Source organism: Perognathus longimembris, chromosome 9 (assembly GCF_023159225.1).
Source record: "Perognathus longimembris pacificus isolate PPM17 chromosome 9, ASM2315922v1, whole genome shotgun sequence".
In the NCBI taxonomy this organism is placed as follows: Eukaryota; Metazoa; Chordata; class Mammalia; order Rodentia; family Heteromyidae; genus Perognathus; species Perognathus longimembris.
Window position 1 is genome coordinate 1,078,629 of NC_063169.1, and position 15,941 is coordinate 1,094,569.

Consider the following 15,941-nt stretch of genomic DNA (forward strand, 5'->3'; position numbering starts at 1 on the left):
CGCTGCCGGGGCAGGCCAACTTCTAAAACCCAGACCCCGGGCAGCTGGGGAGAGACGGGGAGAACTATAGGAGGGGTGACTCAGGTCAAGATACATCGTCTGCACACAGGGCATGCTGAACTGCATCACTATTTACCTTTTAAATGTTAAATAAGAATAAAATAGCACCCCCTTTCTGAGTTTTGACAATATGGACTGTTGGATACTGGACTACTTAAACAATGTTATTGCTCTTTAAAACTTGGGGTGAAGACAGCTCTAGAGTAAAACAAATGATGCTCGGGAAGCTTGGGACATCAGTCATGGTTGTTTCCTATGCTTTGATTTCTAATCACGAATCCTGGAAGGTCGTCGTCCTCATTCCAACAGTGAGAATGACATTTCTTTGGGCCTAAAGTTCCTCAGTACTAATGTATGTGTCCTCTTTTCTGTATAAGAATGTGTGTAGTACAGGAATAAGTTAAAACTAAGAATCCTGTCCAGCGCCAGTGACTTGTACTTGTAACTCTACGCCGGAAGCTGATATTTGGAGGACCATAGTTTGAAAATGGCCTTGGCAGAAAAGTCCACCGGATTCCAACTGCAAAGCAGTCAGCAAAATGTCAGGACGGAGGTGTGGCTCATGTGGTGGAGTGCCAGCCGGCAGAGCGAGCTGAGCAACGCTGTGAAACGGTGAAAGCGGCTAGGGATGGGCTTGGCTGAGTGCAGTTGCCCCCAAGAATAATGAAATGCAAAGACCATGGGCTGAAATGGACTCGCAACTACAGCAACCTTGTTTGGTGTCTAGAAGGGAGCCAGAAAAGCATCTTTCTCAATTCAGGAGGATACGTTGCTTTATATGAACAGTTCTACCCTTCATAACCAAGGCAGACGTTCTGAACTGGCTCTCTTAATTGTTTAAAGATAGATAGTTTGCTTACAAAAATAATTTCAACCAGCCAGTTTCCCAAATCCAGAGGTAGCTCAATTTTATGTGTTTTTTGTTGTTGTTGAGCCGTCTCCTGAAAAATAAGACAAAGAGGCTGCTCACACTAAAGACTGTGTGTGAAAATTCCTTCCTGCCTCTTTCTATTTTCTTGTTTTGTGCTGGTCCTGGGGTTGGAATTCAGGCGCTGGACACTGTTCCTGAGCTTTTCTGCACAAGGCTGCTCTACCACTCAAGCCGTACCTCCGCTTCTAGCTGTTTTATATAGTTACCTGGAGATGACTGCCTCACACACTTTCCTGCTCCCTCTGGCTTTGAACCACCATCCTTATATCTCAGCTTCCTGAGTAGCCACCAGTGCCCGGCTGCTTGTGATACATTTTAAGTATCCTCACCTTTCCTTGAAAAAGTGCTTAATAGGTCCCCCTTTTGTGCAATGAGCGTGGTAGCCCTTTTATGTGGGTACAATCAAGACATCTTTTAAATAGTAATTTTTAAATGAGTAGCAACATGAATAGAGCTAACTCCAGATCACAGCTCTGGTGGATTACGGCTTTGAGTCCCAGCACCATTCTGTCTCTGCTCCGAAGGCCCCATCTGGTGAGTGCGGCCTTGTTTGCAGCAGGAAGCCATACAGTTCTTCTAAACGCATGCGTGCTGGGTGGTCTCCGGCCTGCCCGGCTGGGCTCTGGAGGGACCCCACGGTTCCTCTCTCAGTGGTGAGGGAGCAGGGTGCACTCCAGCCCCTCCACATACAGCCCAGGCCCAGCCGGCCTTCAGCCAGCAGAAAAGCACAGAGCAGGAACTCAAATGAAGCCACGATTTTGCTTCCCTTGCACAGCCAGAAGAACACAGATTCGACCTGATGATGACAACTTGGTGTGTGTGTGTGTGTGTGTGTGTGCGCGCACGTGCGCACACCAGTACTGGAGCTTGAAATCAGGGACTAGACTCTGTCCCTTAGTTTTTTCCCTCAGAGCTGGCGCTCTGCCATTTGAGCCACGCCTCCACTTCCCGGATTGTGCTGGGCAATGTAACCCACCTGTCCTGGAATCCGGGGACCCGACTCCCACCCGCCGTCAAGCAGTGCCACACCACGGGCCACGGGCCTGGCCCAGCCCACGGAAACCACGGCTACACCAGCGAAAACCTCTGCCGCGGTGGGAAGACAGAAACCAATCCACACTCAGAACGCATGTTTTTATGAAAAGTCATTTCTACAACTCTTTTCCATGAATAAAAAGGCACCTCTGTGGCTATAACCCAGATGTTACATGCCACTGGATTAGATACAAATGATTTTGTCAATAAATACACACACTTTTGTTTTGATGGGTGCTTTCAGATTTTCTAACTTTCCCATTGCCTACAGACAGGAAAGGAATGGGTAACTAAAGCACATAGTTATTATGTACATGTTCTCTAATGTTACAAATCGCTTAAATCTGCTCAGTGCTTCCGCGTGCATAAACATCATTTGTCTAGCAGAGTGATGTTATAACAGCTCATTTGTCTTCCTTAAAGTTATTATTTTATCATCTAAGATGATTTTTGTGCCAGTACTGAATTCAGGCCTGGCACTATTTCCTTGCTTTTATGCTCAAAGCTGGTGCTCTACCACTTGAGCCATACCTTCCTTCACGTTCAGCTTTTTGCTGGTTGATTAGAGATTGCATTTTCATAAACTGGCTTCAAACTATGATCCTCAGATCTCACTTTCCCGATGAGCTAGGATTAAAGGTGTGAGCTCCCAACCCCCAGCCTCTGAAGTGACTTTCCAATCCTTTTATCTATGGAGAGTAGCAGACCATTCATTTCTTTACGCATCTCTTGCATAGAATTCAACCATGTTTATTTTAAATTTTCAAACACCCCAACCTTACCTGCTGTGCATCTTCCCATTTTTCCTTGTTTTCTTCATCTAGAAGGTTGCTAACTATTTGAAAGAAGTTCTGTAAATTAAATTAGACAAAGTAGTTTAGTATTGCAGGCAAGAATATACTTTCTGACAAGCCCCATTTGGAATGAGTATGTGGTCATTCTGTAAGTACTTTTCCATATTCCCTTTGCTGTTGGTCACTCTAGGATTCCTGCATGACTTTATAGCTTCCTCCGCTCCAGAAGCAATTAGGAGAAAGCTTGATTACTGTTATTCGTCCTATTGCAATCTCTCTAGGTGATACCGTTTGCAAGTGTATAGTGACTCCTTAAAAACGGGTTTTGTTCTGTCTGTCATGAAAGTCGCCTCTGATTGTCCTGTTGTTAGTTTCCTGTCCACTTACAACCATGTTTGCGATGACGGACGTGAGCGTTTCGGAGACAGCCCTGGACGCTGGGCAAAGCGGAAGCGCCACAGGCGCCCTCAGATGCAGGGAACTCTGCTCTTTCTTGCTATTCTACTTCCAGTTTTACAGGATATATCGAAAATGTTCAATAAAAACGTGCTTTATGAAAGCTGGTTTTAACGATGTTACTGGAGAATGTGCTCTTTCCAGATGATGATTGAGACGCAAAGTAATATACTATCACAATGGAAAGAAAGGGGGGAGGAAGGAAGAGAGAGAAGTGTAAGCTTCTGGGAAAAAGCCCATGACCACAGGAGACATAAGAAATGCTTAATAAACTTCCTCTCTCCCCCCATCTTTCTTCTTTACTGTTTCTCTTTTCCCACTCTCTCCTTGTTTCCCCCTTTCTTTCTCTCTCTCTCACACACACACACACTCACACACACACTCACACACACACCACCACCACTTGGCATCCTGGGATTTTCACTCAGAGCCTCATGCTTGCTAGGCAGATGTTCTACTACTTGAGCCACAACTCAATTTCCAGCTTTTTGCCGGTTCACTGGAGGCAGGAGTCTGAAGGACTCTCCTGCCCAGGCTGGCTTGGAACCGCGATCCTCTGATCTCAGCCTCCTGAGGTGCTAGGATTACAGGCGCCAGCCGCCCGTGTCCTGCTGGCCCCCCTTGGGCCTTGGCGGTGGGGTCTGCGCGGTGGGGTGTGCCCCGGGACTGCAGCCTTTCTACTTGGCGTGGAAGCAGTTCAGGAGCAAAGCCCCACTCGCTGGCCCGGCTGACGGCAGCGCCCCATGCAGGGTGGAAACCGTCACTTCCAGTCTTATCTCTTCCTCTCCCTCTAGCTTTTCAAAACTAGGTTTTCATCTAATTCCAAATATATTCACCTGGGTGTTGTTTGACAAAAAGCAACGCTGCTTCATTTCCTCCACTCTTGTGATTTGGAAGCTGCTCGCATCTATATTTAATTGTTGCCCTATTTGTGCTGGTGATTTTAATAGTCTCTGGCAATCACATAGCAGAAACATGTTTGGAGTTATAACCTCTCTAAAAGTTGCAGAGTCTTTGAGGCAGCTCTTTTGAAAAAAAAAAAAAAAAAAAACGCCAGAAGAGACTGCAAGTCCTGAAACACATTTCGACTTGTTTAACCTTTCTGCACTAACAGCCCTTTTTTTTCCCACTTAAAATTTCTTGCTTGGAGTGTTACCATCTTAAGGGCCTCGTCCACGGAGCTGTTACTCTACCTTCAGGTTCCCTGATTGCCCGCGGCTGGTGAGCTCCGCAGGGGAGGTGCTGCTAATGAGGCCAGCAGAGCAGGTCTCAGCTCAGGGCCTGATGGATAGCTGAGCAAAGTCCTCCAACCCGGCCGCCACCTTCATGCAAAATGCATGACGCCCTAACAAGAGACGGCAGAGGGAAGGAATGTGGGCCAGTGCCTCTCGACCTCTGGGGGCACAGCTCGGTCCCCAGGAAGGTGTGGTGACAAGGGGTCAGCCACCTGCATCGCACTTGAAGGCCGAGGCTAAGGCACACAATTTCCAGATGAAAGCAATGCCTCTCAGTTCACGGTTCCAAATCACCACAGGGCGGCCCTGAGAACGCATGAATTATTCACCTAGGGTGACACGAGCAACGCAGAGCAGAGAGGAGCGCGTGCTACCGTCCAGGCTCCGGAGGAAGTTCCCCGTGCTCCGCTGTGATCCTCTCCAGACACAGGCCCTCGGGCCGCCGCCAGGCACCCCTGCCTGTCTGGGGCAGGGTGAGGTTAACTGTGGGGAAACTGAGTCATCTGTTCCTCCTGGCTTACAGAATGCCTGCCCCAGGCTGATTCTGAACACAGACTCAAACCAAAGACATGAGTTGCCATGAAGCGAGGCTGGGAAGAGGGGAGGCTGGAAACGGCCCCGGGAACAGCAAACAAACGCAACACGCAGTCCCAGACTGGCGAGAAGAGGGGGAGACGGGAGATGCGCGTGGCATCACCACAGACGGGAGGAGCCACGTGGAAGCCGCCACGGAGGAAGACGGGCTGGCGGGGGGGAAGGAGGGCAGTGCTGCCCGCGGGGGACAGAGCCACCGAGTCAGCGGGATCAGCACACCCGCTTCTTCCAGCCTGCGGTCAGAGACCACCGGCCCTTGGCTGTGGGCCCTCCTGTGGAAAGGGCCAAGGGACCCCAGAAACCTGAGGGAGGGGGGCGCAGCCATTCACAGCAGCCTGGCCCAGAGGAATGACAAAGCACGGGCCCAGTGGGGCTCCCTTTCCTCAGGGAGCCGGTCACCCAGTGCAACCAGTGGGATGGGGGGCCCAGGGTCCCCCCGAGAAGACTTGGGGTGACGGCACTGTGACGGGGGCCCGGGACCCCTCCTGAGAAGACCTGGGGTGACGGCACTGTGACGGTGGAGTCAGACCCTGGGAAAGCGGGGCTACAGGGTCGGAGCTGGCTGAGGCTGAAGCCGGGGTCCGCGGGGGGACAGCCAGCCAGGCCCTCAGCCTCCCAGGGCTGCGTTGCTTCAACTGCACTAAACATTGACTTGTTTCACTGTGCCAGTCACAAAAGGCAATTTCCCCTCCAGTCCCACCCGCCAGCCCTCCTCACCTCTCCTTCCATCCTCCTGCCCAGTCTCTTTTACTCCCTTTGTAAACAAAATCCATCTTATCTTAAGCACCATTCTGTCTGTCAAGTTACACTTTGATGAATAAACAAGACACAGCGCCCTCCGCAGCCAGCACCGCCCGCGAGGGGCCTCGTGCGGGGGAGGAAGGTTCACGATGGCCCTTCCTGAAGCAAGGTTGAGAAAAGTCATCAATGGGATAGATAGCAGACCTCCCAGAAGCTGCATGGCTCTATGCCTACTTTTTAAGTTCATTTAAAATTATCTATATGAAAATTTTCCTAGCTGAGGTTATGATAGGCAGGGCTGAATGGTATAAGTCGGCAAGAATAGAATGGCCTATTGGCATTTAGGAACTGTAAACAAGCATTTCCCTAGGAAAGTTTTCTCCCAAACCTACAAAATAAAGCAAGCCAAACAGAAAAAAGCAAAAGAAAGCGAAGCCCCGGGCCTTGAGCTGAGGACATGAAGATGATCACCTAGAGAGTCATTGGAGCAGAAGAGAACGGCATCATTTCCTGGGTGTGCGGCAATGGCGCGCACCCCCAACCCCCAATCCTCTCGTCAGAGCCGCTCAAGAGCCGCTTTCCCCAGTCTTCATTCTAGAGCCTGAACCCAGTGCCTGGGCACCGTTTCTGATCTTTTCTGCTCTAACACTTGAGCCACAGCTTCCCTTCTGGCTTTTTTGGTGGTTAACTGGAGATAGGAGTCTCGGGGACTTTCCTGCCCTAAGGATCACGGTTTGAAGCCAACTCAAGCAGAAAAGTTCACGAGACCCTTATCTCCAACCAACCAGCAAAAATGCCAGGAGTGAAAAAGGGAAAAGGCTAGGGGAGACTGCCCTGGCCCTTAGTTCAAGCCAAGTACTGGCACCGAAAAATGCTCAGGTATTAATGTCCTGTCCAATATGCCTCACGCATGACGTGTTTTGCCCATCGTTCCACGAGGAGCGGATGCTGAGAAGGACGTGGCGTGCAGCCCCGGCAGACGCCTTCCACGCGTGCGTACTGATCTGTGACGCTCTACAGGAGTGAGGGCACCGGGGTCGCTCAGGAATGACGCTCTACAGGAGTGAGGGCACCGGGGTCGCTCAGGAATGACGGTGTCCAGGAAGCCCTCCTTTCCTCTTTCCCTCCATTGCTAATGAAAACTAAAACCAACAAAGGCCAACACTCTTCCGCATTTTCCAGGCGGGCGTAAGCAGAAATTCCCGAGTAAGGAGAAGGCTGGAGGGAAACGGGACCTGACAGGGGAGTTCTTGCTACATCGTTGCTTCCGTGAACTTTACATGGAAACAGAGGAAGAAAATCACCCAAGCAAGGCAGGAAGTAGCTCAGCACTCCTGGCAAGACTAACGTTCTAGGCTACAACAGAAAAAGAGTTAAATCTGAGCTGGGTGCCACTGGCTCCTGCTTGTATACCTGGCCCCTCCAAAGACAGATCAAGAGGATTGCAGTTCCAAGCCAGCGGGAAGGAAAGGCAGGGAGACTCCATCTCCAAACTGACCAGCAAAACGCTAGGCTGGAGGCATGGCACAAGTGGTAGAGTGCCAACCAAGTGAGCACGCTGAGAAAGAGCGCAAGGGTTCTCAGTGCAAACCCCAGAAGCAGAAGGGAAAAAAATCTGATAAGTAAAGAGCCTTGCTTTAAGTACACTTTGTTGATTTTTCCAACTGGCTTTGTTTTAATGGCAAAGGCAAGACAAAATCGCACATTTTATTATAGAACAAATGATAAATTATGCTCCAGTGTTCCATGACCAAAAAGAAAATACTGGGGAAAGTTCTTTAATTTCTTCTTTTCCTATCCAGAATGTTCACTAACTGTCTTACATTTTCAAGCAATGGCTCTACAAAATTATGTATCATTTTTCCTCCTCATAACAAGTCTGCACAGAACTCTTGAGCTAGGTCTTCTCTGCACGCAATGGTTAACGTGCTTTCATCAGGCCCGGTGGACTTTTAACAGCCTCTTGGGCAAGACGTTGCCATTAAGAGGGGGACTGGAGTAGCCATGTGGTCACCTTGAACTTGCCAGTAGACCTTTCATCTGAGGGCTTAAAACACTCCACCCCCTTTCTGGCTCCGTGTCTCCTGGAGTGTTAGGGCCAAGGATGCAGCGGTTCGGAGCGACTCTGGGAAGTGAGGTGTGCTAGGAGCTCTGGGGAGCCCAGGGCCTCCCCCTGCCTCCTGCTCCCCTCCCCTCCCACCCCTGCCCTCTCCCCGGCCCAAGGCCCGGCGAGCTCTCTGCCCGGCTGGGGAGTCTCCCGGGCACCCTGGGCCTCTAGGGCCCACCGTGGACCCCGTCTTCAGTAGCCCCACGTTTGGCACCGCTCACCCACCTGGACGCCGTCGGACGCGGGGATGTAGCTGGCCCTCTTGAAGGTGTCGGTGACGTTCCTCAGGATCTCCACTGACATCAGGAGGTCGCCGGCGTAGAAGTTCTTCCGCTGGGTCAGGTCCAGCAGCGTCTTGGTGACCTGGGACATGCCGTCGCCCGCCAGCGTGCGCTGCCCCTTGGCCAGGTGCTCTTTGATCTGTGAGGGGCACGAGGAGGAGCCGGCGTCAGGATCCCCGGGAGCACTGCTCCGCGGGCGAGCTCCCTCCGGCCCGGGATCTGAAGCTGTTCTGGCTGTGCACGGCCTGGCGGTGCCCGGGAGTGCAGGCTGCATCCGAGCCGCGGACTCACAACCGAGCATCAGCGCACGGCCCCTGGCCAGGTAAGCCCTCCCTCCGCCAGAGCCCACAGACAGGCGGGTGCTGCGCCGGGCACGGGGTGCCGGGCACCGGGAAAGGGCGAGATTGTAATCGGAATAGGAATTCTAAAAACGTTTGCATAGAGTAAACGTAAGGAAAGTATGAGCAGAAAATTTAAAACTACCAAAATACTAGTGCTGGGCCAGGCCCAGGGAGTCCCGGGTACAGTCCCAGTTCCTCAGTGGGTCTAAGGATCACAGCTGAAGGCCAGCCCAGGCAGAAAGCGAGGCAGACATCATCTCAGCAAGCCAACGGGGCGACGTGGCACAGGTGGGTAGAAAAGGTATAGGCAGAAGGATCTGGGCCTGCAGATAGTTCAGTAAGAATGGCGAGACTTTATTAAAAAACAAAGTGGAAAAGGCTCCAGGGCGTGACTGAGAGGACAGAGCCTGTCTGGCGAGCAGAGGGCCTGACGCAGGCTGTGCGCGTTCTCCTGGGGGACGTTACCCTATGGAGTTGTAATTACTGGGACACTTATCTTTCAGAGTCACAGTCCGAGTTTGGAAAGCAGTTGCCACCACTTCTTGTGGATGTTTCTTGGTGAGCAGTCCAGGCCTGTCTGGATAATTGGGGGGTAATTTTCATGCTAATTCTGTTTGCTCTTGCTTCAGACAAGCGCTTTCACTGCCTGAAAAGTCAGTTATTTCTTCTTAATCCCCCTGATCTTGAAAGAGTTGCGTATTCACCAGATATATCCTAGCCCCTAGCTACAGTGCAGACTATTTTGTTAATCCATGACTCAGAGAACTGAGCAAGTGCCTAGGCACTGCTTGTGAGAGGCCTGTGTGTGGGGCGGGGGGGGGGGGGGCGGTAAGGAGGTCTGCAGCCCCAGAGCTCCCGTCATCATTGTCTCCCAACCTGAGCCCTGGGGCTGGCCTAGGGTCAGGTCACGTCCCAGTCTTCCACAGTCCCCCCTACAGCCGTGACCCTCTCCCCCCTTTATTTATGGTTTCTAAGGATTCGCTTGTCTTGTTTCTAGCTCAGCCACAAGTTCAATAGTTGAAGTCATCCAATAGTTGCTCTGCCTGCTCTATTTATGTAGAACTCGGGGTAAACTATGCAAGTGAGGTTGCTGCACCTGTTTCATTGCTGCTATAGGAACTCTAATATCCATCTATTAAAATGTGGCCATTTGAAGAAGTGAAACAACCCCTGTTTGCAGACAACATGATCATATATCTAAAAGACCAAGACTCGGGCTGGGGATATGGCCTAGTGGCAAGAGTGCCTGCCTCATATACATGAGGCCCTGGGTTCGATTCTCCAGCACCACATATACAGAAAATGGCCAGAAGTGGCGCTGTGGCTCAAGTGGCAGAGTGCTAGCCTTGAGCAAAAAAGAAGCCAGGGACAGTGCTCAGGCCCTGGGTCCAAGCCCCAGGACTGGCAAAAAAAAAAAAAAAGACCCAAGACTCCATCCCCCAGCTACTAGGGTTGATGGATAATGTTGGCAAAGGAGTAGGACATAAAATTAACCCACAAAAATCAGAAGCCTTTCTGTATATCACAAATGCACAAGTAGAGAAGGAAATCAGAGAATCAACTCAATTCCCAATAGCCTCAAAAAATCTGGCAATAAACCAAACCAAAGAAGCAAAATATGTAAACTACAAGATATACAAATAGATATATAATATGAAAATATATAAACTACAAAAAATTGGAGAAAGAAATCAAAGATGACATGAAGAAAGACATTCCAAGTTCATGGATTGGTAGACTTAATGCTGCAAAAATGGCCACACTGACAAAAATGATCTACAAATCTAATACAATCCCCATCAAACCCCAAATGAAATTCTTTACTGAGATAGAGAAGGCAATCCAACAACTCATATGAAACAACAAAAGACCTGAAATAGCCAATGCAATTCTAGGCAAAAAGAAAAGTAATGTTGGTATTACAATCATAGACCTCAAGCTCTACTACAGAGCTATAATAACAAAAACAGCTTGATATTGGCACGAAAATAGGCCTGAAGATCAATGGAACAGACTAGAAGACCCAGAAATAAAAGCACCTACTCACAGTTATCTGATACTCGATTAGGGAGCGGAAGCCATACAGAAAAAGAAAGATGCCCTCCTCAATAATTGGGGTTGGGCATTCATAAGCAGCAAACTGAAAGTGGATCCCTGCTTGTCACCGCGCACCAACATCAACTCAAAGTACATGAAAGACCTCAAAGTCAGACCTGCAAGAGGGAGTAGGAGAAACACTAGGACTCGTAGACATAAGCAGAAACTTTTTGAAAAGACTCCCAAGGGCACAGCAGATAGGAGAGAGACTTACCAAATGCAATAATATCAAACTAAAAAGTTTCTGTAGAGTAAAAGACATAGTTTCCAAAGTAGAAGGACAGCCAACAGTCTGGGAGAGATATTTACCAGCAATATATCAGACAAAGACCTAGTATCCAAAATATGAAAAGTGTTCAAGAAGCTACAACCTCTCAAAGCTAATAAACCAATCACGAAATAGGCAAAGGAGCTAAGGAGAGATTTCTCAGAAAAAGGTAAGAATGGCAAAGAAACACATGAGGCACATGAGGAAATCCTCATCATCCCTGGCCATAAAGGAAATGCAAATCAAAACAACTCTGAAATTCCATCTCACCCCAGTAAGACTGGCCAACATCATATATTGGAATAACAAATCACGGTGGGGATGTAGGGGAAAAGGAACACTATTCCACAACTGGTAGGAATGCAAACTATTATAACCACTCTGGACAGCAGTCTGCAGGTTCTTCAAAAAACTACACATAGCCCTTCCCTGCGGCCCAGACATACCACTCCTGGGCACCTACCCAGAACATCGTGAGAGTAGGGGTATCATAAAGACACTTGCACTTCCATGCTCATTGCTGCATTATTCACAATAGCCAAGATGTGCAAACAGCCCAGAGGCCCTACAGCAGATGAGTGGATCCAAAAAATATGCTACCTATACACAATGGAACTTTACACAGCCATTAGAAAGAATAATATGATGTCATTTTTAGGGAAGTGGATGGACCTAGAACAAATCACGTTAAGTGAGGTAACCCAAGCTCAGAGACACAAATGGTACGTGTATTCTCTCATAGGCAGGGACTAACATAAACTGGGACATGAAAAACGATGAAGACTCTAGGCACTCATACACAGTGAGACCCAAGGAGGATGCTCTTAGGGAAGGAGCACCAAGGCACAATGTCTGCATGCATCTGATCATACAACCACCTGAGCCATGCCTCCAGCCCAGTTTTAGTGGGCTCTTTGGTGCATATCATGTGCCTAGTTTTGCACCACGTTGACAGGGCATAAGCCCCTTGATTGGCTGTTTACCAATGCATTACTTTTATGTGTTCATTTCTTCTGCTTCTCAGTGTGTGCTGCCTCCATTTTCCGATGCCTGCATCCCCACACTGTAAAGCCATTTAGCATTTCCATACAAAACTGTGATTCACACTCATTCTTACACACCTGTAAGGACTGGCTTATCATTTGCCTAATCCATGTTATGCTTCCACTTGCTATCAAGACACAATTACACTAATACAAATACAATAGAGTCCAGAGCTAGGGATAAATACAGCCCATTAAAAATTAAATTCATAAAAAGATTTTGCTTAAATGTAACTCTGAAATCTAATGGTCTGATTCATTCACAAGGTTTCATATACTTATTTGCTATAAAACCAGACGGTATATATTCTCTTGTTATGCATGTGTGTTTCTCTTTAATGTAATTTTTGTATATGTATATGTGTGTATATTATATATGAAAGCCAAATGCTAATACTATTGAATATTAAATTACTAATCAAGCTAACTATTTGATTATATAGGAAATGTAGACATACTGTATATGAACATATAATTTTATATAGACTTATTAGGAACATACGAGTTTAAATAAACATTTAAGTAATACATAAACATGTAAGTTTATAACACAAATAAGGCTGACTCTATGTAGCCAGATAATTACCGACAGTCACATATATACATAGGTACATCTGTATTCTAATAACAGAAATAAATCTGTAGGTAAATCATCATCAATGTAATTATTGATTCTGCATCTTCTGATGATTGTGAACTAATTTCACTAATTGGAGTTGTTACTGTTAAGCTCCTTCTCCATTCAGAAGCAGTAATATTCTTTAGACCTTTTCTTCTGTGACTGACAGTAAGAACCTTCAATACATAAAAGCCTATGTGGAAATGAACTACTCGGCTGGTGGGGGGAGAGGGTCACGAGAAAACGAGGGAGGGGGTGACACTGTTCAGAAGAAGCACACCCATCACCTGACACGTGGAACCGTGACCCCCTCTGCACCACCTTCCCAGTGAGAAACGGGGTGACACTGTTCAGAAGGAAATAGAGTCATCACCGATGTGTTTAACTGTGACCCCTCTGTGTCCCACCTTTCCAGTGAGAGAGAAACACGAGCACACCTGTCAGCGAAACACGGTTCCTGCCCGCTGCACCTTTTTACGTGGCTCACGCCTGGGGCCCGCTCCGTGGCCCACGGCTGCCCCGCTCCGTGGCTCACACCTGCCCAGCTCCGTGCCTCACGGCTGCCCCGCTCCGTGGCCCACGGCTGCCCCGCTCCGTGGCTCACACCTGCCCAGCTCCGTGCCTCACGGCTGCCCCGCTCCGTGGCCCACGCCTGCCCCGCTCCGTGGCCCACGCCTGCCCCGCTCCGTGGCTCACACCTGCCCCGCTCCGTGGCCCACGCCTGCCCCGCTCCGTGGCTCACACCTGCCCCGCTCCGTGGCCCACGCCTGCCCCGCTCCGTGGCCCACGGCTGCCCCGCTCTGTGGCTCACGGCCGCCTCCCCATGGCTCACGCCTGGGGCCTGCTCTGTGGCTTACGGCCGCCTCTCCATGCCTCACGGCTGCCCCGCTCCGTGGCTCACGGCTGCCCTGCTCCGTGGCTCACACCTGCCCTGCTCTGTGGCTGGGGCCTGCTCTCCGTGGCTCACAGCCGCCTCTCCATGGCTCACGCCTGCCCCGCTCTGCGGCCCAGGCTGGGGCCTGCTCTGCCCCATGTCCTGGGTGCACTGGAGCCCACCTTGCGGGCGGGGTGAGAGGACAGCCACCTCTGACAATGACAGGACTTGCACAGGAAACTTGCCAATGCCATCCTGCTCCACACCCTCAGACATCAGACTCTGGACGATTCACGGACGTGGGGAAAGAACCTCTGGCTGGCAATGGGGGGCAGGTCATCTTTCCTGGGTCATTAAGGTTCACTGGGCCAGTGAACCAAATTTGATACGTACATAACAGCTTCGTCATCCCCCGCCCGCTTAACGCTTAAAGCTTTAATTTAAAATGCATTGTTTGAGGAAACGAGGCATGTGCTATTTAACACAAAGTAGACCGGATCACAATACATAGTGCCACTTTCACAGATAAAACCGAATGGCAGGCTTCTCCTCGCCCTTCCCTAGGTCAAAGGGGATTCCTTTGTTCATTTAAATAGGCCCAAGGAACAACAGGGTGAGATCTGACGGATACCACTTGGCTCTCGATGGCCTTTTATTTTTTCACCACTGGGCTTTGTTCTTTCCAGAGCTTTTCCTGATTCGATCGTCCGCCGGAAGGTTAATGTCACACGGAACCCATCATCGAGGGATCCGGGGGGCGACTAAGCAGGCGGGGCACCTACCGAGTGCTGCAGGAGTCTGTAGTCGTTGGAGATGCAGCGCGCGTAGCTGGGCGGCTCCCAGACGGCCACTCCGTGAAGACCCAGCGAGCAGCGGCGGCTCGTGGTGCCTGCGGGGGCAAAGGACAGCAGGCTTCAGCGGGGACACGGGGCGGCCAGGCCGCGGGCCGGCACAGCGGCCACTTCAACTAGCTGCATGAGGCGCGTTGAGAAACTACTGCATGGACGACAGTTTCCGATGTTCTTCGCAGGCCCCGCTTGGGAGGCGGTGTGCCGCGGGCGTCCAGCCTGTGCTCACGTGACACACTAGTTCCCGGCCACCGGGCACAAGGCATGGCTTTGAAGGCAGCCCGGCTCTCGTGGGCGGTGGGAGGCATGGCCGCGGGCTCGCTTGTACTGTACCTGTGGCGTTCAGTGGGCACTGGTTGAATGCCAGGTCGCCCGCGGGGGTCCTCTTCCACACCATGGACACCAGAGAGTCCTCCGGGCAGATCTCATAAGGCGCTGCGATTCAAACACAGACGTTTGAGTGTCAGTGGGGTATTTGCTTCCCTAAATGTTGTTAGTCAACACTGCAAATACACCTCAACGGCAGAGCTCCTGTGTGTGTGTGTGTGTGTGTGTGTGTGTGTGTGTGTGTCCACATTGGGGTGTGAATTCAGGGGTTCCCATTCTCACTTGGCTTTTTCACTCAAGGCTGGTGTTCTAGGGCCACAGCTGTATTTTCACACTGGTTTGTTGGCGATAAGAATCACACAGACTTTCCTGTCCAGGTTGGCTTTGAGCTGTGATCCTTTGATCTGTCTGGCCCTTCTACAATCTTCGAAGTACATTATTTATGGAAATGTTAGAGACATACTCAGAAACAAGAGTCACCGGGGCCCACACTGCTGTCTGCACATGTTCCCAGATGCTCCTTTCTAGAAAGGTGATTTGGAGATGGCCTAGAAGGGCAGAACGAGGGGAGAGGTGTGACAATCAAGATGCACTGTGCTAGTGGGGTGACGAGCTCAATGGGCACTCTTTTACCCTCTGTAAACTACTGAAAGACAATTTTAAAAAATAAAAATTGCAATAAAGTCATTTGGAATTGCCTACGAATTGAACACAAGCACACCAAACAAGTCCTTCCGATATTCATAATATTTAAGAATATTAAACAATAAAGGATTTCTAAGGAAATTAAAATCATATCAGAACTATTAATAACATGTTAATACATAGACTTTATGTACATGTATACACATTTCTGTGCCTCTGTGTGTATGCAGACATATGTATATACGTACCAAGTCTTTCCCTTATCTGTAGCAGCTATTCTTGGGTTTAGTGTGGGGCTGCCAGTCCCAGTTCTTGAATTCATGGCCAGGGCTCTGTCCCTGAGCTCTTTTGCTCAAGGTTAACACTCTGCTACTTGTGGAGCTCCGTAAGTGGAGCTATGGCTGAGCCTCTACTTATTTCAGGTAGTTAATTGGAGAGAACAGTCTCATGGACTTTCCTGCCCAGGCTGGCTTTGAACCTTAGACCTCAGCTTCCTGAGTGGCTAGGATTCCAGGTGTGCACCACTGGCACTAATCTAACAACTATTCTTAGTAGTGTGTCTGACACAAAAGTTGCTCAAAACCAAGTAAAGAAATGATGGTTATGTATGCTTACATAAATCCCCAGATAAGGCAGGACCTAAAA

The 15,941-nt window shown here is 49.6% G+C and overlaps 1 protein-coding gene across 1 annotated transcript in view; it reads right to left on the reverse strand.

Annotated features, from left to right (window-relative positions):
• LOC125357775 (adhesion G protein-coupled receptor B3-like) overlaps positions 1-15,941 on the reverse strand; it is a 76,508-nt gene that overhangs the window by 24,989 nt on the left and 35,578 nt on the right. Inside the window, exons 7-10 of the mRNA XM_048354694.1 lie at positions 14,658-14,759; positions 14,259-14,365; positions 8,179-8,373; positions 2,809-2,877 (exon numbers count right to left, since the gene is read on the reverse strand). Of these exons, the coding sequence (XP_048210651.1) occupies positions 2,809-2,877; positions 8,179-8,373; positions 14,259-14,365; positions 14,658-14,759 (473 nt within the window). The remainder of the gene's footprint in view (positions 1-2,808; positions 2,878-8,178; positions 8,374-14,258; positions 14,366-14,657; positions 14,760-15,941) is intronic.